This window comes from Centruroides sculpturatus, unplaced genomic scaffold, assembly GCF_000671375.1.
Source record: "Centruroides sculpturatus isolate CEXI.00-Female unplaced genomic scaffold, Cexi_2.0 scaffold1006, whole genome shotgun sequence".
NCBI lineage: Eukaryota > Metazoa > Arthropoda > Arachnida > Scorpiones > Buthidae > Centruroides > Centruroides sculpturatus.
In genome coordinates this window covers 234,585-261,789 of record NW_019385186.1, presented here as the reverse complement: position 1 = coordinate 261,789, position 27,205 = coordinate 234,585, and the positions used below count along the sequence as shown (strand labels likewise).

The window sequence follows — 27,205 nt, the reverse complement described above, 5'->3', positions numbered from 1 at the left end:
AAAGTATAATCATTTATAAGTTTCATATAAATAGTTTACTCATATAAATTCATAAAATACGGTTCTTCTTTCCTGTTTACTTTTCATGTTTTGGATAAATGATATGTTGCAAAATGGGTTAAAAGATTGAGTTGTAATTTAGGAATAAATTTTATTATTTTGTACAGTACAGTACATTAATATATAAAAATATTTGCATATTTATATTTCTTTTACGTCAACATATTTTATAGCTAAAATAATTTTGAATCTAAAATTTAAAGTTTAAACAATAAACATTAACAATTCCTTGCTATCAATAAAATAGAATTCTGAAGTGTACTTTTCAGATTATAACAAATATAAGATTTTGCAAAATAATTTTTTATGAGTAAACTTTTAAATATAGTAAAACTCAAATTTTCCGAATTAATTGGAACCTTGGACCCTCCGGACAAGCGGACTAACTGAATAATTGAAGCTTTATTGTAATTATGAATTTAAATTTTTATGGACAATGAAATTTTTTTATTGTTCAGAATTAATTTTAAACTTACAAACAATACGAAATAAATGATTCTAACCATTAAAAAATATCGTAGAATATCTTACAAACTGCCAATAGGCCTTTGATTTAGCGTAGAAAAGAATTACATTTTTAAACATAATTATTATTTATTAATAACAATAAGTAAAAACAATTTAAACCTTAATTATTAATAAATGTATAAAATAATTTCATGCTTATATTTCTTATGTAATGATTCCTTATGGAATCATAAAGAGTGTACTGTACTGTACATAATCATCATGAGAAACTGTGCTGTAGAATTACTTTACTATAGAATTTAATGATAATTTTCATTCTGATGCTAGATTGTAAATGTAATATCCGTTATATTTACAATCCGGCATCTAATCATTTTTTATGACCATTTTATTTCGTTGAATGCACTATATTTCTATTCTAAAATTGATACAATTTATGTCCTTGGCACAAACTAATATCAATTCTAACAATTCTATCGCACATCTCGTCGGGTTAATATTGAAGCAAATAAAAATTGCTGATGTAAAATTGGTTTCAAAAACTTCGTTATTCTATAATATTTCTATTTTGTATGCGGGTTATTGATGCAAATAATTCAAAGTAATTTTGCTAGTTTTATTTCCAAGTTAAAAACTTCATTTAGCAGTAACTATCAGAAAAGAGATTTTGCAATTTTGATTCAAATAAATACAAAGTAGTTAAAAACAACGACCAGTTTAGAACTTACTTAACTTTTCCTTCACATTATAAATGTTAATAAGAAACGAAATATCCATTTTTTGATACGAACGATATAAAATATGGCTCGTAAAAGTGAATTTACGGATCTGGATGCAGTTGGCTGTTAATATCTAGCTGAAAACTGCATTTACAGGCAAACTGCGTAATGATTTAAATAATATCTCATAAAAATACATCAAAAAATAAAAGATCGAGAATTATATTTAGAATAAGAAAATCATTCGAACAACAACCGGAAAACAAACGGGCAAGGAACTGTATTTCATTTTCTAAAAACTTTCACAAAATTCAACCTTAATATTAGAAGTGTATGTGGAAAACTGAATCCAAAACCGAGTATTAATATCTAAGAAGGAAAGTCGTGCTTGGCTGAGCATCACCACAATTCACCACTGATACATCACTTCTATAATACGTTGCTTGCTTTCTCAACTTCGCCTGTTGCCATCCTTCCAATTCCTAGTTGTTCAAGCGTGCAATGTCTAGAACCCCGTTCTGTAATAAATGCGACGACTTAGCGGGAGAGACGGGATGCAACAGCGCATTCTCTGTCGCCATGGCAACGTTGACACCTGTTGGCATCAGCAAGCGACAACCTGTGCGCCCTGGGATGTTGCTAAGCTTTGTACCGGCAATCCATCACAGTCTGCCGGATTAACTGGGCGTGCTTCCCGGGAGGAATCTTACTATACCATCAGGTGATGTATGGAGAGAATGGGAACTGATTAATGACCAACTGCCTAAGCTGCATTCATCAAAAGTTGCTGCGCTCGTCCGAGATGGTCTCACGCAAATTTGCTTTCTTCCTTCTTCATCCCGCTTGTCAACAATACATTCAATTTCTTTTCTGCGACTTTCAACAAACAGCTAAGTACACAAAGAATAAAGGAAACCTCTTTGTTCTGATATCGGTTTCTCTTCTCGATCACATCGATCTTCCTTGGAAAAAAATTTCAATTAAGAATTTTCAAGTAAATCTGATTTGTAAACTTTCCGATATCGATATATTTCGAAACTTCATCTCTCGTCCGACCTGTTTTTATGAAGCATAAAACCTATCTGGCTCGTCTTTACCGGATAAATATGCTTTATTCGCCACGTGCCTGTCTATTTCCATTAATGTTCTTGTCTAAAAACTACAATAAAATATTCTTATCGCCGGATTTTTAGATTAAGTATGTTTTACAAATACTTCTTCATAAATTCCGGACTTTATGAATTTGTTTTTCTTCAGTTGATCGAATGAGATGGATATGCTTACTGTTTCCTTCATCCGTAAAATAATGTGATGTCTGCTATGATGTATTATACATACAGGTATATGATGTATTATTTTTATCTGTAAAGATAACTCTTCATAAATACTTTATATCTACGTCATTTTCCAACATAAACCGTGTTTATAAAACGTTGCTTACGAACTACGAGAATCTCTTTTAAATGCTGTTGAAAAAAATGTTCTGAAAGTCTTTGATCTACGATTCCTCCAGACTTATCATTTGTGAGGCGAAGATAACCCAAACTTCAACAATTTTCAAGTTTATTAAATAATTTGAGAAGTACTTTATTTACCGAAAATATTTTGAAATACTTTTATTTGAAATTTTATTTTCGTCGACAAATTCCTGAAATTCTCAACTTTTGGTATTCATTCATAACAGATCATAAAAGGATCTGCCAGTGTATTGACAAACTTTATGTTTAAAATGTAGTTTAATTGTATAATTTGTACATTTGCATATTTTAATGTTTCTTGTAAAAGTGTCGATTTTGCAAATGCAGTAAAGAGCCAATTTTCAATAAATATCAAATAAAGAGAATGAAGTAAACATTAAAAAGGAGGAGATGAATTCCGGAATTTTCATTACACCAGCAGAGAAACTTGGAGAAATTCGAATTAAAAAGTTTCAGTTATTAAAATTGATTGTATAATCCCGAAAAAACAAAGTTGTAATAAATGGTGAGATTTTTAAATCTTTATATATTTAAATTGAAATATTTAAATTAAGAAAAGAATAGATGAAAGAGAATTTTAAAATTATAAAATTACAGAAAAATTTGATGATTATTATTATGCTAAACCAGTAATATGAGAAATTTATCTTTAGACGTCTCAAAGTTTTCATCCTTCAAGAAAATCATTCAAACCATTATTCATCGACAATTTCTCCAATGCTAAAATATACAAATTATAAATATAAATGATTATTGAAAAAAATAAATTTACGGATTTTGACTGAAATTGACTTTTATTATTAGAATTATTGAATGATGATTATTTTACATCCCTTATTTATATAAAATATTCATAATATTGAATAACTTCATTGTAGTGAGGAAACTTGAAATAAATTTTCTGTGAATTTTTATTTTTCAAAGTTCGATTTCTTTGGGTGAGTTAGTAATAACCGATTGCCTAGAGCAATCTGCCACTAGCTAGTTTTTGGGTCCATCCTTCTGCCAAATTTATTCCAAATCGTCCCAGGGGCAAAAAGATATTAAAGAGGAATTTTCGCTTGAAAGGGTTCCTATCTCGCACACGTATGAACGTTTTGGTGCTTTGCTTCTCTGCTAAATTTGATTGAAATCGGCCCGAGGGATTAAAAATTATTAGATAAAGTCATATGCCGCTAAATGCTAATCAAATGGGAATTCTTGATTATAAAGAGAGATTCAATTCTCTCATATGTCATAGTTAAGAAATTTATCTTTTATATTATATTTATAAATACTATTTTTTTTTGGAAAATATCCTCGACAGTTTCTATTTAAATAGAGTAAAATTATTTCGCCAGATAAACCATATTTTTCTTTAAGAAATATATAAATTATTTATTCCAAAATTCATCTTAAAGATAATTTTAATAGTTTCAAATTAATAAATTTGCTAAAAATTCTTCGAAAATTCACTTTATTTATTGCTTTTAATTTCAGACTTAAATTTTATTCAGAGATATATCGCAATACAATTACTGTCTATTGAAATAATGCGTAGCATACAAAAAATTGAAATTCTTATCCAGAGTTACGGATCTATCGAATCAGAACAAATTTAAATAATTTAACGAAACGAATGCCGATAACTAAACCTCTGAAATCACATTTTATGCGTTAGGCCCAAATTTGAATGTTAAATTTCCTGATGTTACTGGAATTTGAGACTAAAGTTACAATAACTATAAAGTTTGAATTTTGGCTGATATCTTCTTATATCTAATTTCATGAAAAGCGATTTTGTTTTTCTTTTTTTCAACCAAAGCAGAATATTAAATTCTCTGACGAAATAAAATTTTCCGTCAAATCCAAAGAGGTTACCAAGTTGAAATTTGATACTCTCAGAGAACAACAATAGAAAAAGAATACGAATATATCATAAAATATTTTAATTTTTTCAATAAAAATATACTTATACGATAAACTATAAAGGCGAAAGATACTAATAAAGCTTAAGTAAGAAGGTTAAAGTAAATTGAATTGATATAAACTGTAACTAATTTTATACTTTAAAACATCATAAAAAAATTTTCGAAACAGTATCAAAACTTATTTTGATTTATTTGATGAATTAAATAAACTAAATTTATATTTATAAATATAAGCTAGTTTAGTATGTAAAATATGCATTAATGTAAAATTTAAATTCAATATTTAAAGTGTAAATATACTATAAATTCAATTTAAACACTATTTATACAATGTAAATTGATTTAAACAATGCAAAATAGTATTTATAAATATAAATGCTAACTTATTTTATATTGTTCTAAAATCCATAATAGTAGCAAAACATAATAATTACAATTGCTTTCATTTCGCAGATAAACGGATTTATAAAATGAAAATGATTATAAATTACTTTTACTTATTTTAAAATACAAAACTTCGTTAATTTATTGAAAGTTCTTTAAACTTGTTTAAAATATTTTAAATTAATTTTAGTGAATAAACCGTGGAAATAAATTTATTCGGAAAAAATTAATTTTTGAAGAAGTATTATAAATTCTCACAACGATCGAATACACTATATAACTGAATGGTATATATATAGCCTATTCGATGCCTATTACATATTAAACACATTTAACTTTCGTCTAAAAACAAATAAGAAAAAGAAAATACAGAGCATTGAAAGATATCAAAATCTGAACAAATTGTTTGTTTATTGTTCATACAGCAAACAAAATAAAATTTGCATAATTATTTTTACATGTAGCTTTATACACGATTGCTAAAAGATATTTCAAAAAATTTAAAATTTAAATTATTTTAAAAATTAAAAACAATTTATTCAACTAAATACAAAAAGCTAATAAGAATAACTATGAATTTAGATATAAAATTTCAATATCAATTTCTACGACACTAGCAGCGAGCGCAGTAATTCCAAATTTCGTAGGCAGTAATGCAAGCCAAACTGACAAATACAGGGATATTCTGATATTGAATCGCAGAAATATTATTTCTTCTTGTTTACAAGAATGCATCTTCATTTGTTTTATTTTGAAAAATCCGTATAATATTTGATTAAGAATCTATCGAAATATTTTTCAAACGCAAGTTGTTTTCAGACATTCTCAATCCAAGAAACATTCAAACAAATAAATATAAAGGATAATAAAAAGAAATTTGGAAGTCTTGTTGTAACGATTGTAAAGATTGAAAACTGACCTCCAAGAAGATCGACGAATCAACAATGTGAAGCAACAGAACAATGAGAATTTTGTATACAACGACCTTTCGTATGAAATTCTGATATTATCAATTGTAAGAAAATTATTCAGAATCGTGAGAAAAACAAATAAAAAATAAAAACAAAAAAATCTACTGCTCGATGGATTAAATCTCTAAACATATTTTACAAATTACAGTTGCCGATATACTGTATATAATCTTTACTTTTTATATCCATGTAATTTTTTTTAGATTTATTCGTTTATATCATCTTTCCTATATTTCACTTTAATATAACTGCATTATTACATTTTAGCGTGTTTATATTGGCTACGTAGGTAATGGCACTATTGCCGTCTTTCCTATGAGATTTATTTCGACATTTCCCAGATTTGTTCACGACATTTTCACAAATCATATATTCGAAATTCGCCTGAGATTTCCTTATTCTCGATAATATAATTTCCAATTTCAAGATTAAATCCCTATCTCTTATCTTCGTTAAAGCGTAATAATAATTTATGCTTTTTAAAATATTTATTAGGTTAATTGACAAGTTATATTTAGCAAATTGTAAAGTCACAATATTATGTAGAAAACACGAGTCAAACTGAATTTCATTTTACCAAATATAAATTGTCCAATCGATAAAAGTACAAATGAAATATATTTGATGCTGTTACCTTAATTGGAAGTAGTTTCTTTCATGTTTTATAATTTAAAATTAATATCTAAGAAGAATATTTTAAAAAATATAAACATGATAGATAAATTAGGAAGATCTTGTTTTTTATAATTAAATAATATACTTTTTAAAATTTTTTAAAAAGTAAAAACAAGTTTTAATAATGCTAGTTTTAAACTTACAAGATGTACTACTAATTAATTTTATTTAATTCAAATAATAATTATTTACAATTTTAATTTTCAACATTGGATTTTTAGAATTATAATAATAAGGCGTAATAAATTTCAATATTTGAAACAAACGATACAATTCTTCTACAAATGAAATTCATTATTATACCAAGAAACCAATAAACAAAATGTAATTCTGTACCAAAAAGAATTAATAATTATCATAAAACACACTTATTTCATAAGGCTACTTGAAGAAAATTGCATTTTAATTAGATTTGTAAGTGATGATAATTATTAGTATACGACATACTTTTATTCGAAATCGAAATGTTTAAAAATAAACGCGATTATAAATTTTATTTTCTAAAAATATATCATTTGGGCTACAATCTAACTCTCTGTATAATTTACAAACCATATTGTCCTCAAATATATACGAAAAGGACGTTCAAATACACCTCGTTAATCAACAGTAGGCCAATAAAAGTGTCCATTCTGTATCAAGGAGGAATTGAGAGAAAAATGGCGAAGAACACTATATTTGAGACGTGCTGTTAGTTCGTGATGTGGTCGGTAATGTCCCAAGTGACAACTGAAATTGTTTCTTTCGATGGTAGCACTAACGCGAAGTGTCAGAAAGCAGCGGGCGAAATGAAATATCTAGAAGACAACCTCCCAAGGATACTCGGATCCATTTGAAAAATGTCCTATTTAATGTCCTTGTATTATCGTATGAATTTTCTGCATGCTGAAAGTACTTCGCAACAATTCTTTCCTCCCTTATTCATCTTTATTAATTTACATTATTGTAATAAACTCATTTATAAAATAATCACAAATTTATTCATTTATAAATTTTGAAATTATCATCCTCAGTCAACACATTCTGATTAGGGATTAGAAAAAGAAAAAAAGACCGTGTCTCTTCCCGTCACTATCATCAACTGTAATTAATCTTTGTATTTACAAATTTGAAAACGTATTTACAGTCAAATTAGCAAAGGAAGATAGCTCTTGATGGAATAAAAAAAACAAAATTTTAAATGTTATTTAGTGACGTACCGCTCCGATTACGCAATCATTCAAATTACCATTAATTATTCTCGACGAAACAAAATTAATATATTTTAATGGAAAAATTATAATTAAGAAATTTGATATCGGTAAAATAATTTATAACAATAAAATTAAATTTATAGATTTAAAAAAAACATGCTTATTTTAATAATATTTCGAATACCTAAGTTCATTGATTACGCTCTATCTCAGCCATTAGGAAAGAAATTCTCGGTGTAAAAAATGAAAGGCATAAAACTATTTTGATTAAAAATATATCGTATAAAGTCACAAATATTTCTTGTTTTTTAAGTTGGAAATTTCAACAAACTACGAACGAAATGAGCTGCAAAGTAAATGGTGCATCAGCCAGGAAGACCTGCGAGATTTCCAACAAGTTGCCGGAAGGCGGAGCCTACAGTCACATGCTCAGCGTTGCTATAGTAACATCCAATCAACCAATGTCATAACGTCCTTAATACCAACGTAAGTCGTCCATGATTCCAAGGTAAGAAATGTTGCAGTCAACATCCATATAAACGTTAAATCTCCTAAGGCAGAAAACTAGTCGATTTAGAAAATCTAGCAACATTCCAAGCTCCGATTCTAATCATTGCATTCAAACCGACATAAAAATAATGATAAATACAAGAATATACACCTATTTAAAATACCGGTTGAATTTATTTTTTTATAAATGTTAAGCTGCCGCCATTTTGAAATTCTATTACCAAAGTCGCATCGTTTTTCGTCCAGCAAACTGTTAGAGCTGCGAGTGAGGTTTAGATCAACAGGCAAACACACGACCAAGAAGGCATTTACGTGCGCTTTCGAAGATTTATTTTAGCCAATGTCGTACTTTCGACTGCGAGTCTGACCGTTGTCCTAGACAACCTTGCCCCACCGTTTTCTTTTATAGCCTATAACGATGTGTCTCGTAACTCATGGCTCGTGTACAGCTCTACGCTTTTTGTTTTTCTAACTTCTGAGTTACTTCACTCGACTCAACTTCGTGAAAACAATTCGATAGAATTACACTTAATTAACGCTTTGCAACTTATAAGAATTCTTGTAATCTGATTATCTATATAAATGTCAAAAACAACTTAACCGTCTCTTAGTCATCTAATTAAAAGTTAGGATCCGATGCTACTCGTCAGATTTTTATTAATATTAATTACAGAAAAGTGAGAATAACGAGAGAAAATATTTTAAGATTAATAAAGATTTTCAGTTAATCTTTTACTTTCGTATTACTTTTTACTTTAAAAAAATGAATGGATGGATTAAATTAGCGGTTGCCAGTCCTTTCTGTGCCCGAGGATCTTCCCGATTATTGTCGATTAATAATTCCACTGTAAATAAAGTAATTCGTGAATCCTTGGGGATCCGTTAGAAGACAGTTCGTGAATTACTAGATTAAATAATTTTCTATGACATTATTATAAATAAGTGATCCACAGTATAGAGTAAATACTTTATTTATAAAAATATGTTTGTTTCTTGATAATAGAGAATATTTGTTTACAAAACTTCGAATAATTTCCTAGAGAAGTCGTTTGAATACCTTGAAGGAAAATGTGAAGACGAAAATGGAAGAAAACCACAGATAATTAAGTGCTAATGAAAGGAATCGACGAAGAAGGGAATTGACAAGAAGGGAAGTAGCTGAATTGTGGTGCAATGACAAAATTCTCACAAGAGAATAATGATTATCGTGATTGTAAGAGCGGCAAAATGGAAGAAGGAAGTAAATTCCAAGGAGCATTAGTTATAAGTTAATTGCGTTTCCAAGATTGTGATAATATTAATTACTTTTAACAAATTATAAAAGGAATAATTTTGTATATACCGGTATATACTTAAAAATTTGTTTTTACAGTTACTTAAAAAAAAATAAATTAAATTAAGGCGAAATAAAATTTTTACTTATTTTCTTTTAAAAATTGCATTATCTTTATTCTAACTATTCTTAATTCGTTCTTAGCCCATTACAAGAAGTCTCTCGAGGTCATTTCCGTTATCCCTTTATTACATCGGGGTTCTATTCTTCTCTATAAACGAGCAACTGACTAACCAATCTGAGCAACTGGGCATGGTAAGAAGATCAAATAATTGCATTCAACTTCAAGGGAAAGCGTTCTTCTGCACGTTTTGGCTTCACCTTCTACTCGGAGCGGCCTGCCAGTGAGCGGTGACTGATTGAAGTTCAATGTAGCAAACTAGGAATTTTCGTCTGAAAGCAGATTGTCTAGGGAAGAGGAAATGGGAGACCCCCTAACCGAGGAAGGTAGTGGTCCATCAACTCCACCCGCTCCGTTCAACATTTTCGGGTTACAGGCTAAAAAGAGCTCCGATCAAAAAGAAGCAGAATAGAGCGCGGAGTGATTAAGTTTGGAGAAAATGGAGTGGAACTCTCGTGGGAGGTACTGAAACTACCGTCCTGAATATGGAAAGAAGCCATTCCATACCATGCATTTACATCGTTCTAGCAACACTCGGATTTCTTTTGTGCAGTCTTAACGCCTCATTTCCTTTTTGCCATCATCGGACGACTGGTTGTTGCACAACTGACTACGATGGAATTCTAAATTACATTCAGTTAGTGCTGGGAATTGATGCGTGTGTGCATCAGTTTCGTTGGCTGTTTATCAGTAACCATAGATGACATGTGAGATGAAATTCCGTTCACTCCGCATCTAACGCCTTATTTAAACCCGCTAAATCGACAAAATTTATTTCCAAAGAAAGAAAATTGCCTAAACTGATATTTTTTTTCAGTTTCCTAACTGCTGATTTCCATGAAATCGGATCAAAATTAGTCTGAGCACATTCACAAATATTTTTCATATTTTCCAAATTATTCCGCCTCGCGTGCCTTAACTTACAAAAATAAAGTTTGGAATTAAAATTATAATAAATGGGGACGAGTAGGCGTCATTAATCTTAACTTTACTAATATATAAAAAAGAAAGGAAAAAGAAAATATTAGAAATAACGTTTTAGATGATTGAGAAAATTCTTAGCAATATGAAAATTTGTTGATCCAAATATACAATGCAACAATAGGCAAATAAATCTGATTAGTGACTCGAAAATAAACAAGGGGACTGGTATAGAAGTGTTTGGAATTATAACAACTTGCTATGGGAATTAAGATCAAATATATAAATCATCGAATAGAATAAGAGAGAAGAGCTTATTTGTTTTCTAAAATAGGTCACAGTTTTATCACATAAAAGAATTTACAAAACTGAAATACAGCTGTCATATACTCGACTCTTTAAATAAATTCCTACGGAAATTTTCTAGATTTAAATAATTCAAATTCTATGAATTTGCCTTTGTCTGACTTCAGACGGAACACGAAACAAAAACAGTACGGCCAAATACTATTTACCTATAAAAATAATAAAATATAAAACATATATGTCGATGATTTATTATGTCTTTCATTGACAAGAAGTAACATCGTCTCTTAATCAGACAAGATTAGTAAGAGTATAAATATTAATCCCACTTAAAATCGTATTCATTAGTATAGAATTATTTCTATGCATTATCTTGATTGTAGATTATATAATAAAATTAATTAATATCCATTAAACTGTAATTTTAATGCGATTTACATTCCTATTCCGATTAAAAAGTATTATTTTTTTATACTAAAATTTAAAATATTATCATACCGACGCTGCCAGTTGTAATATATCAAAATTAATTTCTTTTTCTTTTGATAGAAATTTAAATTTTGTCTAAATAGATGCAATTGCATATAAAGTTATTAGCGATTTGAAGTTGGCACTTCTCGTGGATCGTGTTTCTTTTAAACTTTCTCATAAATTCTGTCAGAATAAATAAACAAGATAATTTTCCTCAAAATATAATTATGTTTTTCTGTTATAAAGTATTTAATTTGTAATGGAGTTATTTTGAAAAGATTTTTCTCTCTTTATTAAGTTGTTTTTGAATTTTTCTTCCTACTCACAAGATAAAAATCAATTTGAAAATTTGAACAAATGATAGTAAATGTTTAAATCGAGCGAGTAAAGAAACAGATTCGATTTTAATTAAAATTAATTTTTGAAAACAAGGCGAATGCGTTATCAAAAAATTCGTTTAGTTATTTTTTGGAATTTAAACGAAAAATTTGATAGAGAAATATAATTATGTTGCTTTACTGCTAGTGAATATACCGGAGCTATCAGTCGACGACAACAAAGCGATGCATGGAAACGAAAGATAACCGAAAGGAAAAAAATGAATGAAATGAGGATAAATCTTAAATCATATTGTTGAAAAATGCGATAATTAGCGGTGATAATTAGAACGGAACATCGCATCTATTTCAAAATTCTATATCAGAATTGTTCGAAGAAGTAACAATATCGAGTTAACCAAAGTTGCCAGCAATCCATCTAATTCCGGAGTTCTCTTTGATCATCATTCATCCTCATGTCTATTCTACTACAAAAGGTAAAGTGTTATTTCCCAGGGCGGATGGGATTACGAAACCAATTAGTAGTTCCCGAGAAACGGGGATAGAGCCGCACCATTAAGGTAATCTTCTTCGCTATGTCCTAAAACTTTCCATATCTATGACTACAAAGTTTTCGCATAATCCTTTCTCGGCTTGTTTTCTATTTGTATAAATAAGAACAGTACAACCAGTTTCTTCTAACACAGGCTTCGGTCTTTTCTTAACAAATTATCCAATGAGTATTAAGTCAAATACCGCTCTCCACTTTTTATCATAGTTTGTAAAGTTTACTAATCACGATAAAAGAGCAGAATCGCAGCAGTTTTTAAACAAATTCTCTCTTTTCTATGTATAACTCAACGCTATTCGCTTTTAAGAGTGGGAAAAAAAGAAAAAATTCAGTCGAGATAATGAATTGTCTTTTTACTAAAATTTTGTAAACAGCTTTTTGTAGTCGTAAAGTGTTTTCTATTTATCAAAGTATTTCCTTACGTGTATTATTTATACTTTTTCTTAAATAAAGTTATCTGGGAAATCTAATTCTGCTAATAAGATTACTCTTTTGAGTTAACTAATTATAAGCAATTTATTACGCTAAAATTCTACTTTTTGCTCCAGCGAATAAATAAATGCGCCAGAATGTAATTTATTTTCCACCGCCCTTTATCAATGTTTTACTACATCGTTTAATCAAATATATGAAGGGTATAATCGATCGCTTTTATTTCAAAGAATTCAATTCGACATATTCCAATTCGTAGGCATTTAAATATGACCAAAATTAAAACTATTTAACTGCATTTTGTCGTCCCGAAGCGATAAGAGATTGAAATTTTTGTTAATGGAGCAAAGTTATCCGCCATGACAAGAATCGCCGATGCAGCAAAAAATCTTTACCGACCGATTCGAACAGCTGTCAATTTTCTATAATTCTGAAGATTTTAGTGGCGCATTATCTCATATTGAGCAAGTGTAGCGTATGACAGGAAAGCAAATCCTGCCAAGGTATTGTGCAGAAACTATTGGATAGCGAATAAGATTTACTTTCGTCAGACAGGCTAATGGGTCCGGCATCTAGCAGAGTGGCCATAGAAAGGCGCCAACATCGATGCAATACCGTCCTCACTAATCCATCAATTCGAAGGTCTTGAACCCGCATAGCGAGCCCGACGGACAGACGAGGACATCATTCATTTTCTTCCTTGATTTATTACACCGAAGCAGCTTCGGCATTAACAGCTAAAGCTGGAACGACTGTGGACCAGATGACTAATTTGCCTCCCTACCACCAAAGTGTTAAGGAAAGGGGAAAGGGGATGCAAAAGAGACGGAATCAGCTAAAATTGGTATCAGCGCGTGAAATGAACGCATGCGTACTAAATACCAATTACTTCTCGGAACAAATCATTTTCTCCACCGAAGGAGGTATTAAAAGCCAGACGTGAGATGGCGCGAAGAAAAAAAAACAATTGCAATAATTTTTCAGGCGAAAAAATTCAACTTTCTTCATTGGAAACTTCTTTCCCGTCTTTGCCGTTTCCCCTTTCTCTCGCCGTGTCTTTGCCGTTTCCCCTTTCTCTTCTGTAGGCTACACAATCGCATCATCAATCACTCCGTTATCAAATCGTTAGAAGTAGTGCAACAGGCGATAGCGATTCTAACCTTAAACAAAATTTCTGTAATCTTCGCCCGATGATGACTTTATTAATGACTAAACCCGATGGAAAAAAGCAAACGAAATTAACAAAAGTAAGGTTGAGATTTGCAAGAAATTTCCGCTCGACAAGATTTTGGCTGCGTTCGAATTTTAATGTAGTCTTTTCAAATATATCTGATGACCGTACAACGTTCAGGAGTAACTTCATCGAATGTCTAATTGTTGTCAAAGTCATTAATTCTTACCGACGACAACTCGACGGAACTTAACGATAATTGCGTCCACTGATAGAACCTTTCGCTACTACATTTGCGACTCGCAATTATAAGTGGCTCGAAGAAATAAAACTGAAATTCTCAAATCGACTGTGACTAACCGAAGCGATGACGCAAGCAAAACGATTCCCTTTGTTAGAAATTGACTCGATCTGAATATCTGAAATTGATGACCGAATTCTCATTACCAATACGCATTTTAAGAGAAGATTTATATTCCAGAGGCAACTGGTTTCGGAACGACTCGAGCGTGAAGCCAACCCGTTCGGAGAAGATAATACAATTAATACAAAGGAGCATCCATCGAAAAACGAAATCTTAGCGTCTTCCCTCGGATATATCCAACTTATCTGGCTACAGCCTACCGCAGTCAATGCCCTATAACCGGAGATAACCTAATATGCCGCTATCCTGCAGCTCCCGGGAGGATGAAGGCACAGTGGTCTTTCTTATCTGTCGGACAATTCCCCTTTTAAAATCGTCCGGATGATGTGAAAAGCAGTCTGTCGTATTCATCATGCTTACTCTCTGACAGCCAAAACCGATGGCTTCCTGCTGGGGAAAAGACTGCCTCTATCAATTTTACGTTTTATAACCGAATTTCTCATTCTTTTATTGTTGCTAAGAGGTAATGTTTATGTTCCTACCGTAATTTAAACTCTCGAATTCAAAATAACAGTTTTCCATGCCTCAATTATTTATTTTCCGGATTTTTTAAATCCGATTTGTCCGGTGATATTTAAATTTTACTAAATTTATAAGTAGTTAAAAATAAACTTTAAAATAAGTCATACAAATCTCTCCTTTCTAGAATTAATATAAAGTTTTTTCGATTTATTTGTAAGTTTCTTCAGGTTTACAAATTGGCAAAACTGCATTTCTCGACTAAAGAAAATCGATGGAAGTTTTTATTTTGTTAATAATGTCAAAACTCCGTTACTTATTAGTTTAATTTTGCATTTAATTAACAAATTATCTAATTGAAAAGTGCGACCGTACAGAGAAGTATTGTCTGGAAAAGTTGTTAGTCAGACAATCAAATCAAAACCGGACTCTCCTTATTGATATACAGTGTCACGAAGACCCACTCTAAGGTAAGCTCAACGATGATTGATGACTGGAAGCTTTATTCTATATTTCCATTTCCAGCTAGCGGAAGAAATAAGAACAAAGGACTGATAATTTCAGAAAAAAGATACACAGATTCGCTTGTTTCGGAAAGTTACAGTCAGTCCTTAACTATATATATTTTTTTCTTTTCACAAAGTTTGCAACAGTCATTTAGAGGACATTTCAAGGACTGTAGTTCTTAAAAATTGTTCCTCCAGGCCTAAAGCTTGGTCCTTACAGACAGTTGAGAAAGTCTATATAGAGGATTGAACTTCTGCCAACTGGCAAAATTCTCTATAAAACTTTTAACTAGATTCAAAAAAGTTACCAAATTTTCGGATCCTTAATCAACTCTACATTACGCAACCATTTTACAATAATATACATTAAGAATTTTTATATAAATTTTCTTTATGAAATTATTTTAAAAGCGTGGAAAAATAAGAAACATCTTCGGAAAATAAACCATGCCAACGATCGGTGGATAAAGTAGAAATTTCTATTTTCACTCCATCCAATTCCCAGTCGCTAAACGATATCGAATCCAGATGTTCACCTTTCCTCCAACACGTGTACCAACTTGACTCTGATAAACTTTGCTTTTTTGATCTTTAAAACTCCCAAAAGAAACAACGTTAATACAGCTTAAAAATAGCTTAATTAGATTTAAGCACCGCTGTACCTTTTTACTTTTATTTCATTATCAACGTAGAAAATTAGATCGGTTTTCGATTTATTTGGGTTTAGTTACGACATTTCCGCATCACAATATATATCTAGTATATAGACCTAATTAATTGATAATGAAAATGCGGAAATGTTGGAAGGTAGACACGCATCCGTGATAGCGTGAAAGGATATAATCGATTTGAAATAGTTTCTGAGATAAAGCCAGATTCTTTCATATTTTCAAAGATATCGAACTATGGAATTAGAGTGTGTAGTCAGAATTTTTATTCAATACACATGGTTATCTGAATAAATAAATAGTGTAAGCTTCGGAGAATATTTGCATATCTTCTCGAGTCGTAGTCTTTCAAGAAAAATCTCATTTCGAGAGTTTTATCGTGTGGAAGAGCGAGACTTTCTGATTGGATGTAGATTAATATCACACTCGAGTCACCTGGATGAAAGGTAAATATTTAGTTCTGCGCTACATGAAAAAAGAAAATAGAGTCTAGCAAATAAACATCAAGAGGGATATATAGAAGCCCAGACTTCCTGTTTCCGGTCCAGTGTTTTATAATCAATATAGACTAGGTTGAAGTTGTTAACTTTCCAGAGATTGGTTCTGGTAGTATTTAACAGGTAGAAGAACATTGAATGTCCGTTTCGGATGAGAAAAACTGCGTGCAAACGAGGACGTAACATCAATTCGATATTCCTGTTTTCAAATCTTATTAAGTAATGTTAGCACTCTATAATTAAAGTTTGTAATTTTAATACACATGTCTAGTAGAAATCCGATTAAGGTTTTTGAATAATATTAATAATAAAGTTTACAATTCGCTGATAAAGTTACCGATGGTTCGGTCGTTATCTGTCATTGTGGCAGTTTATAACATTGCCTGTATAAAAATTTTCTTGGATCCTCGAAAGATCTGTATAATCGGATTAAGTGCTGTTCGTCTTTAGATAAGTTCTTAACTAAATAACAGATTGAAGTAGTTATGACAAAATAGTTACAAAGTTGTGAGTTAGATATTTATTTAAGGTGTAGAAGACTAAAGTTTTAAGTTTTTCGTAAAAATTGTCAGGAGCTTTAGATATTTCTCGGCGGATATGGGGTTGTTAACAAAGCCATTCCCATCTTCTTTGTATGGGAACTAAAAGCGGCTTATGTTTCAAATCCTCAGAACAAACTATCGATAGTCGAAATCTTTAGTCGAAAATTTATGATTTATTTTTACTTATACACGATTTCCCTTTATCACCCTAATGAATTAGACCAGTCATAGAAGTTAAATCTGACTACACGCGTATATAATTCGTTGTAGATCTTGGGTGTAATTTAAATGAAGAAAGGGCTCTTTTGAAAGGTACCTGTTGGTTAAACAGAACTCGTAAATGGGATGGGAAACGGGCAAATGTTTAGTCGTTTCCTAACTTTCCACTTCTTTTACAACGTTGCCTGCTCGACTTGCAACGAAAACTCGACGTAATTTTTACAAAAACGATCGTTCAAAATGGCTATTAAATAGTGATAAACCAGTTGTAGGTAGCGGCTGTGGGATGTTGTTACTATGGAAACGACTCGGGTCCCTAGCTTGTGTCGACTCCGTCGGGGATGCACGGCATTATTCCAGCCTAGCGGCAGCTAACAAACTGATAACGGGAGCACCACCTTATCACTGCTTGGGTTAATAAAGGGGGCACAGTTAGTCGCTCAATAAGTGAGGCCAAAAACTAGCCGATTTAATGCTCCGACTAGGGTAGAATGGAAATAGCCGATGAAAAAGGTAGTGCTGATAAGGACAGATCAAAAGAGCAAATATCAGTCATTGCTTGTCCCGCCGAAGATAGAAAGCGATCCAATGGTTAGTACTGTTGTATGTGGGCCAGCGTATCTGAATTATTGCTTATACAGGCATAGAAAGATGAGTTTTTTTAATGTTTTGATTTGATCCCGCTTTCGACAATCTCAAAATTATATAAAACGTAGTATATTTCATTTAATCCTCTCAATATCATAAAAAACAGCTTTAAATAAGGGAGAAAGAATAGCGAAAACAAACTGTAATATTCTATTATGACCGATTACATTTGAAAATCCTAACAAATATCGCAGATTTTGTGCGAAAAATTCTAAATATAATTGTTAGTCGACACTTTTAAAAGTTAATTTAAAAGAACGGGTAAGAATTTTCAGATAGTGATATTTTTAGCGATGTTAACCAACTATTTGGAGGCCGAAATAACTGTACGATCGATTATCTATGTCTAGTATTATCATCGATCTTTAGCGGAGGTGATGACGTCAATAGCAAATGGCACCCATCAGTGGGACAGAGCACCAATTGATCTGAATAATTTCAAAGTTGTAAGTTCGAGTAAAGGTTTGTAACTAATCGGGTCTGCTCGAGACAAACTTATCGATTGATATAGTCTGGTCGGGGCAGTTATCGGACTTTATTACCGATCCGGAATATTTGTTGCAATTAAGATGGATCCGACCGATAAATAAAATTTAATCTTTCGATTAAGATAGCTTAATTGCCTTTTTTGAAAAAATAATAAATGCATACGTCACACTTTTCACGAAAAACAACAGGAAACTTCATATAGAGAATAATTATTTGATTAGTGGAGTAAACATCATTGTTTACAATTTTGGGCGGTCATTAGTTTACCTTAAGAGAGTATTGTGAGGGTTGTCGTGCTCGAGTGACAATGTAAACGGACGATTGTGCCCAGATGGTTAGAAACCATTTACTGATAGGTCTGTTTGTGAGCAATCCTGTTATTTCTGTCTGGACCCGGCACATACAAGACATCTGGTGCCAGATGTATACTTTCGATGATAGACCGTTTCCAATCTGGGTTTAGCCACAGAACGGAAATTTTTATCGTCGGATAGATAAGGAATATTCCTAAATCGGGTTAGGGAATACACGAAGTCGAACAGGTAGGAAATTTTTCTGACGTCCCTTAAATAGGTAGATGGCCTATCTATACCGTGACAGAAAAATAAATTGGTTTGGACGGCTCGAAAAATAGCCGAGTTTTGACATTGTATTCGTAATTCGAAATCTTTTCTAATATTGCAAAATATTTGTTTGTCGAAGCGAGGAATGTTGATTCGGTATGAACCGCATGCCAACCCATGTTCACCATAATACGAAAAGTAGCCAGGACGTCAAAAATTTCCGCATGTCTACGTCCGAGATAGAAGAAGAATATTTTATTCCAGAAGTATAGGCATGTCACGAAATCCAAAATTGATATTTTCAATTGCGACTCGATTCATGCCTCGTGGCCATTTCCGTTACTCCGTTTGCGATGTATCACGAAAAGTTTCATCCAGTCACCAATTACTTTTTTCAACATCAAACTTGGAACTTATTTTGGAAGAGTATGACGTCATATGTAAATAATAAGCCAGACTAGCAATCCCATCGCCTTTTATCGACCTCTTCTCTTAAGATAAACTTCGTATTGCGTGTTTTTTTGGACGGTTTTTATTGGAAGTTACTACTTTGGGGAATTACTATTGTTTCGAAAATTCGAATGAATTTGGCCAAAATCATCTGATTCTTTCGCTTTGGGAAATCTATCGTGTCTTTACCATCTACCAGTAAATATATCTAAATCGCTAGAGACTTGTTGCTCCAACCCTACGCAATACGTAGATTGCCAGTTCAATCAGTCGAAATGATCGTGTACCTTCAGGTAAAATAACATCTCGTGTAGCTCCTGATGATGCCAGTTTAGCATATTATGTCAACAGATACGGCGCAGCAAAAAATTGCAATCAATATTCGTTGATGATTGGCTCAATGCAAACAATATTTATATTTCTGATGGCCTTACTACTATATCCCGACATAAATAAAAAATAAATCTAATACAGGTTATCGAGGGAATATCTCTATAATTTTTAAGGAAATAATTAGTTTTCGGATTTATTTTTACTTTTTTTTATTAAACTCGAAGATTAAAGTAGCTTAATTTCCATTTCGACGATTCGTTTCTTTGTTAAACAGACCATCATTAGAAAGTTCTTCAGATCTAATTAGAATCTATACAAGCGGTAATCTTATTATAAAGTTCAAATAACTTATTATTCAGAATATCTGACAGAAACAGAGAAGAAGAGTCGTTATATAATCCAAGTATATGAACGTCTTTGGTCGACCAATTGAGGAAAACGAATGAGCTATATAAAACAATTTGCGGAAAAATAATGGGAAGATAAAAAAAAGGCTTTCGTCCTTAAATGAGATCAGTTTTTGGCAGAATCGTCAATCGATTTTAATCAAGAACAACAACAAGAAAAGTGAACTTAATTTAGAAATTCCTTATCTTCGTCGATGTGGCATAGAAAAACTAGCGAGGTGTTTAAGAAAGGAGTAGAATCTTTTGTGGCAGTTTCCAAGTTTTCTTCGATAGTTTTTTCGACTACGTCGGCGAATTAATATACTTGAAGAGTTATAGAGTTATTGAATATGTATAATTTCTTACTTTTTTTCTTATCAATGTAGAGAATTACAGAAACATCGGTTTCTACCATACCACATTTAGTTCACGGGGTGAAAGGGAAAAAAAGCATCTTTAAATGTGTGCTTATAATTACTTTTCAAATGAATATGTAATGAAATCACTTCTTTCTGAACTACATTGATGTTTAATACATTCGATGAAACAACCAGCAGAAGCGAATTAAACACAATCAATCCCGGAAAAGAGCCTTAATTTTAATTTCTAGTGCGCTTTTAATATCATTAACGTTATCGAAACGAATCTATTAGTTTTTAATTGATAGATAATTCGATTATCGAAACTCTTAATTCTAAATTATTTTCTCCCTAATCGATTAATGAAACAATTTTAAATTACCCGATATACGTAACTAATAATAACAGTAATTTAGCTAAGATCTCCTTTTTTCGGGATATTTTTTGTGCTATTTATCGTCGGAATAGTCTATTAATTAATGGAGAAAACTATCGATTACACACAGTAAAGAATAAATAAATTAAAGGGCGCTTCGGGTCTCGTCATTACTATTATATTAATTGATGTTTATAAATATCGAAACGTCATAAATAAATGAAAATTCTAATTGACGTATTAAGTTAAAAAACGTTTTCAGATAATCATTTTGGTTGGTCAATAACCGTAGCTCACCGAAAGAAACTTTTTACATAAAAATAGGATCAAATAACACTATAGATAATTAACTTTGCAAAACTTATAATTATTTTAATAAAAAAAAAACCAAAAATGGAAGAGCTTCTTTATAAAGTGTAGGATATTTTCTTACGTCAGATAATTGATAAAATGCCAACAAGTAAAAATAAAGTTGATAAGATCGAAGGAAAAATGCGGAAAATAACGCTAAAAGTTGTTATTTAATTAAGCGTAATTTTATCTGAATTTTTAAACTGAAAAATATAGGTTAATTTGCGTTTTTTATCCACCGATTTACTCTGGTTTTAGGTGGCAATATGCGTAAACGTCTCAATCAATCAAGGAAACGAGATGTGCAGGATATCGATTGGAAAACACCAATCACCAGCAGAAGTCGAAGATAAGCTAACCAATAAGCTTCTTATAATTCATAGCGCCAACTAAGTCTGTAAATCCAAAGAACGGAACCTTTCACGTTATTATTTAAACTATCCAACCATGCGTTTAAAAAGATTAACAGGAGAAATTAAGGAATTATAGCATTCGTTACTGCAGCTGAAAATGCTCTGTCGTTTCTTAAAATAAACAGATGCGATTTTAATATATAAAACATTCAGTAATTATCCCAAAAGTAATAAAAATGAAGACAAATCCTGATTAATGACCGTTCAATAACGAACTTTCGATCTGGTAAGACCAGATTACAGATTAAAGAACAGATAGAGCAACAACACAATACTTCTCGGATCCTTTCGTAATCTGGTTGTGGCCCACGCCCCACGAGTGTAGTGGTCACCGTCTCCACCCATCAAATAGACTTTGTAGGACGTAATATAGATGTAAATATACTCTCGAGAGGCACATTATTTCAATATATTGGACTGTACCCAGAAGATTCGACTATTTCTGAATACATTTTGCAAGAAGCGCGATTCGAAGATGGAATAATAAATTTCGACTCTATTCGATTTCCTCGATTACAAATTAATCTCTAAATGTCGTTTATAAGTATCGAAATTTTGTGAAAAATAAAAATAACTTTCATAAAAAAAACACACGCAACAAAACTAAAAGAATGATACAAGAACAAGAAAATATATATATTTTCAATTTAAGTGAATTGATTCCTTTAAGAAATGGCAACAAATAAAACTTAAGAAATGTTACAGATGTTGGATTCACTTTACAAAGAAACTGCTGAATGTAGTTGGATGTTTTCAGCTTGACATTTGTTTGGAAGAAAGAATGACTCTGGAGTGATTTATTTAACTTCTAGCAGTCGACTACGCGTTGTGGATTATAAAGTTTTATTCCTTTAAAAAAAAGAAAAAAATCTCCAAAACATTGTAGAATCTCATAGCCTCCAAGAGTATCAATGGACTATAAAGATTAGTGGCGAGTTTCGTTTGATCGCGAGTATTACGAAAGCAATTTTGAACACAGCCTGCGACGGACTAAGTCGGAACGTTTTAATGACGTTATTCCACCCAAATAATGAGAAAATATTACGAGTGATGGATATAAATTAATCTCTTTGTTCGTTATCTATGATTGTTTAAGGGAAGTTCATCCATTTTTCCTGCATCAACGAAATTAAGCGTAAATTATTCCGTTAATACAGACAAAGCTGTTTAAAAGAATTTTGAAAAATTCTCTATTAATAATGTTCGTTTTAAGCGCGAAATGAATATCCAAGAGAAGATTAAACCGATGTTTGGAAACTATTTCTTCTATTTTTGATAAACAATACGAATCGACTTTTAAAATCTATAAAGTCGCCAATTCTTTACAGTCATTGGCCATATCTCACAATCACTATCAATCGATTATACGTAAGAAAGAAAGTCGAGTTCGTCGTAAAAATCTTTGGGGACATTAAGTTCCGTAAGGCAATAAGTCGTCCCCAATATCCTCTCTGTTGATATAAGAGTTGACAGAAGCGAGTCCAATATTATAGTGTCTCTTGTCTAATTGAATGAAGGGAAGACCAGCCAAAGTACACTGTAAAACGCTCCAGAGTACGACAATTACTCGATCCTTTATAACCGTCGTCTAGGAAGTCCAACTATCCCTAATCGGTAAGGAACGTCGTCAATAAAGTCCTAAAGCATTTCTCCATTGTTGGATTGTTGGATTACACGATGGATGTTGTACTTTTATTTACAAACTCGTCCCAAGAAAATATTACTATTGGTGGCACGTAATTCCATTCATAACTTGGAATTTTAACTTAGAATATAAAAGAAATTACTTACCCCCTCTATTCTCACTGTCGGCCGGTTTCACCTGTATTGGACGGTTCATCTAAAAATATATAATAAAATTATTATAAATCCTTTTCTATTAAAATGATATTATCTACATTATAAAACATAAAGTTTAAATTTAAGACAGTCTACGGAACGATTGTTTTGGTTAGTATTTTGGAGTAGTCGATTTTAGAAACATAGAAAATACGATACAGAGCCAGTGTGGAGATCAAATGGACATCTAAGCACATTATCCAGCGGCGTTGTAGTGCTTGGGAGCCACCAAATCACATTGTGCATCGATACATGCTTCCGCAAGAGGCTGTTAACCTACACATGTATATTGTATTAGCGAATAACTTCAGCTCCAACAGCGTTAACTGCCTGTAAAATAGCATCACGCCTATCGTATCCGAAAGCCGGCGGCCGTTAGGTAGCGGGATCCGACACATTGGATGCAATTAATTGGCGTTCATTTTTCTGTCGGGTCGGTTCGGCACCATTGAAAGTGAGAGCTAACGTCTTTTTCCATCACCTGGTGAGAATGATGAAGTCGTCCATTCGTTGCTCCTCGAATATGTTCCTTTTCTAGAATATATTCATTGGTCCGTGAACTGCATCGCCACTTGATGAAAGAGACGCCCAGGATACCAAACGACGAGAAGTAGATGGGGTGGTCGATGATTTATCGGCCAACTTCCAAAATCCACTTAGCTCCGACCAATGACGTCATAAGCGATATAGTAGGGTAATAATTCCCTCATCTCCCATCAACTAACGTCTGTTGTCATTAATATACTGTCTTTGTAGGGCGTGAAATAGAACCGTCACGCTTATAAGATATAAATATAGAGCCGTTTTCTTCTTCGTACTCCACCCTTAAAGAACAGGTGCTTCTGGTATGCCACAGGTGAACATTTTTAAATTTAAACCCGGGCGTGTTTTTTATACCGAAAGAAATCAATCGAAATTTGTTGTCCCGACGTAACTGATCGATCACAGAATGCAGTCTGTGTATTATATCTGATGTCATTAATAACAAACTTGTGTTATCGGTTTTTTGCTCCAGAAATTGTCGTGTTACGGAGGAAAGATGGACTCGAAATTTCTATTGTGTACGGAGATAGTTTATGATATTCCCTAACAACGTCAAAGTACAGATTAATCAGTTCTGACACTTTTATTTTTATCTCATTATCCGTACTCTTAGCGTTAACGGTGATAGACGTCTTTTTACGACGAATTCAGATAAATGAATTTTAAAAGGTAAGATAATTACATTTCTAACAAGGCTAGACAAAGTGTGCTTCCAATGTTTTCAGACAGCTCCGGCAATTATGAATAATAATTCATTGTTAAGCAATTCATAATTCTCGGCATGAATGATAATCTTGACCCGAAATTCTATTTTTAAAATAACTAACTGCTAGAAACTACAATTTATTTTTCGAACTAAATCGAATTCTTTGCCTTTAGACTTTGTCTTATCATTTTTATAAATTAAGTATGTATATCTGGCGATATTTCACGTTTTATTGTTCGTAGCACTTTGATATATATTTTCAAAACATAAACATTAGGTTACATAAAAATAATTCCGAGCCGTAGTTCTTTGCATAAAGAAGTTATTCATTAGTCAAAGAAATTTTTTTAATGCAATAATTAAAAACTTGGGTCATTATTCAGATAAGTAGCGAGAGAAAAAATGGTAGCTTTTACATCGGAGGCGATGAATCAACTTCTGTTTCTAGATTCTTGAGGTTTAACGAACTGGACATGAATTCTTGTCTGCATAAAATCAAACGTATCCAATCATTAACTACATTGCTAGCATACCGTCAGAGACAATTTTTTTAAAAGTAAAGCGAAGTAAAATAAACACCACGTCTCCACACCATTCTGTATTTGTAAGATAATTGCTTCTTCGAATACTAATGATGTCCCGCATCCAATTTGTAATGCCAAACAAGACAGTGAAGCCTCAACAAACAAAGACCGAGATAATACCCTCATGTTGACTCACATCTTCCGTAACCGTCCTGCTAAAGAGAATTTCACGCGGCCTTTCGTTTCGTTTATACTAAGTTTTTCCGAAATGGTTCGTTTCATCCCATACCTCCAACTTCAAAGACTATTTACACGTATATAAAATACATAGGAACATCGAGTTCGTTTTATACACTAATATTTCAAAGAAATAGCCACTTCTCGTGTTGACATAAGTTGACAAAACGTCAGTTTCGTCGATGCAATAACTGTCAATTCTTTCTATTGCATGCGCTAAAGAAACAGCCATCGATTGAACCGCAATTATTAAAGAAACCAAAATAATTGCATATGGTTTTATGGCTTCGTCTTTTTACATAATCTTAACATCTCGGAGTAACATTTATAAAATAATGTATGCAAAATTCGCCGGTGGTCGAAGAGTATTTGTTAGCATAGCTTTTAATATTTTCTAACAAATGCGGGCAGCGATTTCGATAGAGGCATTAACATCCAGAAGTTATATCCAAAAATATTTACATCTGATGTATAATGCATTTTACAAGCTTGGTAATCTGTGAGTCACATATTACACTATTCCAGAGACACATGCCAGCAATCTTCTTTAATACGAGTCGCTTTCCAAACTATGAAATCGGGTATTACGTCGTTTTAACAGCGCCATCGAAGGCGTGTTAACCGGATTTTCCTCTCGTAACGTATATCTCGGGATCCGCCTCCGAAAATGTTTTACAACAAAATTCGAGCGTGAAAGTAATGGACGATGACGAACACCGGATGTCGATGTGACGTCATTAGAAACACTAGAAGAACGAAACACGTATAACCAAAGCGATTCTCGACGGTAAGAGGCGCCAAGACAACAGGAACAGAATTCTAACAACTCGGAAACTTGGCGAAAACATCAAGACGAGAGAATACACTTCGTGAAGATAATTTAATGGCACCGACTGTCTTCCCCTCCCTTCAAACTAAGTGGGGGGTTGCTGAGTCGGCTTTGTACTAACTTTCTAACTCGGTACTAGACTCCCGAAAGTCTGGCTAAAACTATAATCGATGAAGTAACCTGTCTTTGTCACAAACTACCCAGGTAATCAACGGATCGTTTCTAGCCACATATAACATGTCTGTTGACATCTTTTCTTTGGAAAACAATCTTTCTGACGAGGTGATAAAAAAGACTTCTTTTTCTTGAAACTAAAATAACTGCTCATTTCATTTGTTATAATCGATAACTTTCTTCCCGTTGACATCCTATCGAAATAAATGGAGTAATTCGACGCTGCAATACTTATTACATAATCAAAGATAGAGGAAATTTCGGAAGAAACATAAATGAAGAAACAGGTTAAAGGAGAATGACGTAGCGAGCAGAAAACACAATAATGTCTCTTTTTCTCCGCGACAATCGACGTAATCAACTCGAAGAAACAAACGATATGAAAATCAGTTAATTATGAAATGCAAAAAAACTTTTTGTAATTTCGGTAATACAAATTAGAAATTTTTATTTCTTGATATTTTAATCAGTCAAGCGTCTCCGTTGCGAGAATATTGCAACGAAAAAGAAATAGTAAGTCGATAATTGCACACTATTCACAATATAGTCACTCTTAAAACTAGAATCGCAAATGGGTTATTTCTGCTGACACCAGCTAACCCTTAATCCTTGCCGAGGATGTTGGTTTAATTATAGAAGTAATTACACACTTTTGTCAC

General features: G+C 32.2%; 1 protein-coding gene across 4 annotated transcripts in view; it reads right to left on the bottom strand.

Moving 5' to 3' along the window:
* LOC111635903 (CUGBP Elav-like family member 4) overlaps positions 1–27,205 on the bottom strand; it is a 131,327-nt gene that overhangs the window by 18,882 nt on the left and 85,240 nt on the right. For 3 of the 4 annotated variants that reach the window (XM_023381036.1, XM_023381035.1, XM_023381037.1), the window contains one exon: positions 23,486–23,534. In XM_023381036.1, coding sequence (XP_023236804.1) covers positions 23,486–23,534 — 49 coding nt within the window. Of the gene's footprint in view, positions 1–23,485; positions 23,535–24,014; positions 24,145–27,205 lie in introns of those variants that run through there. The other variant, XM_023381038.1, reaches the window with a different exon arrangement.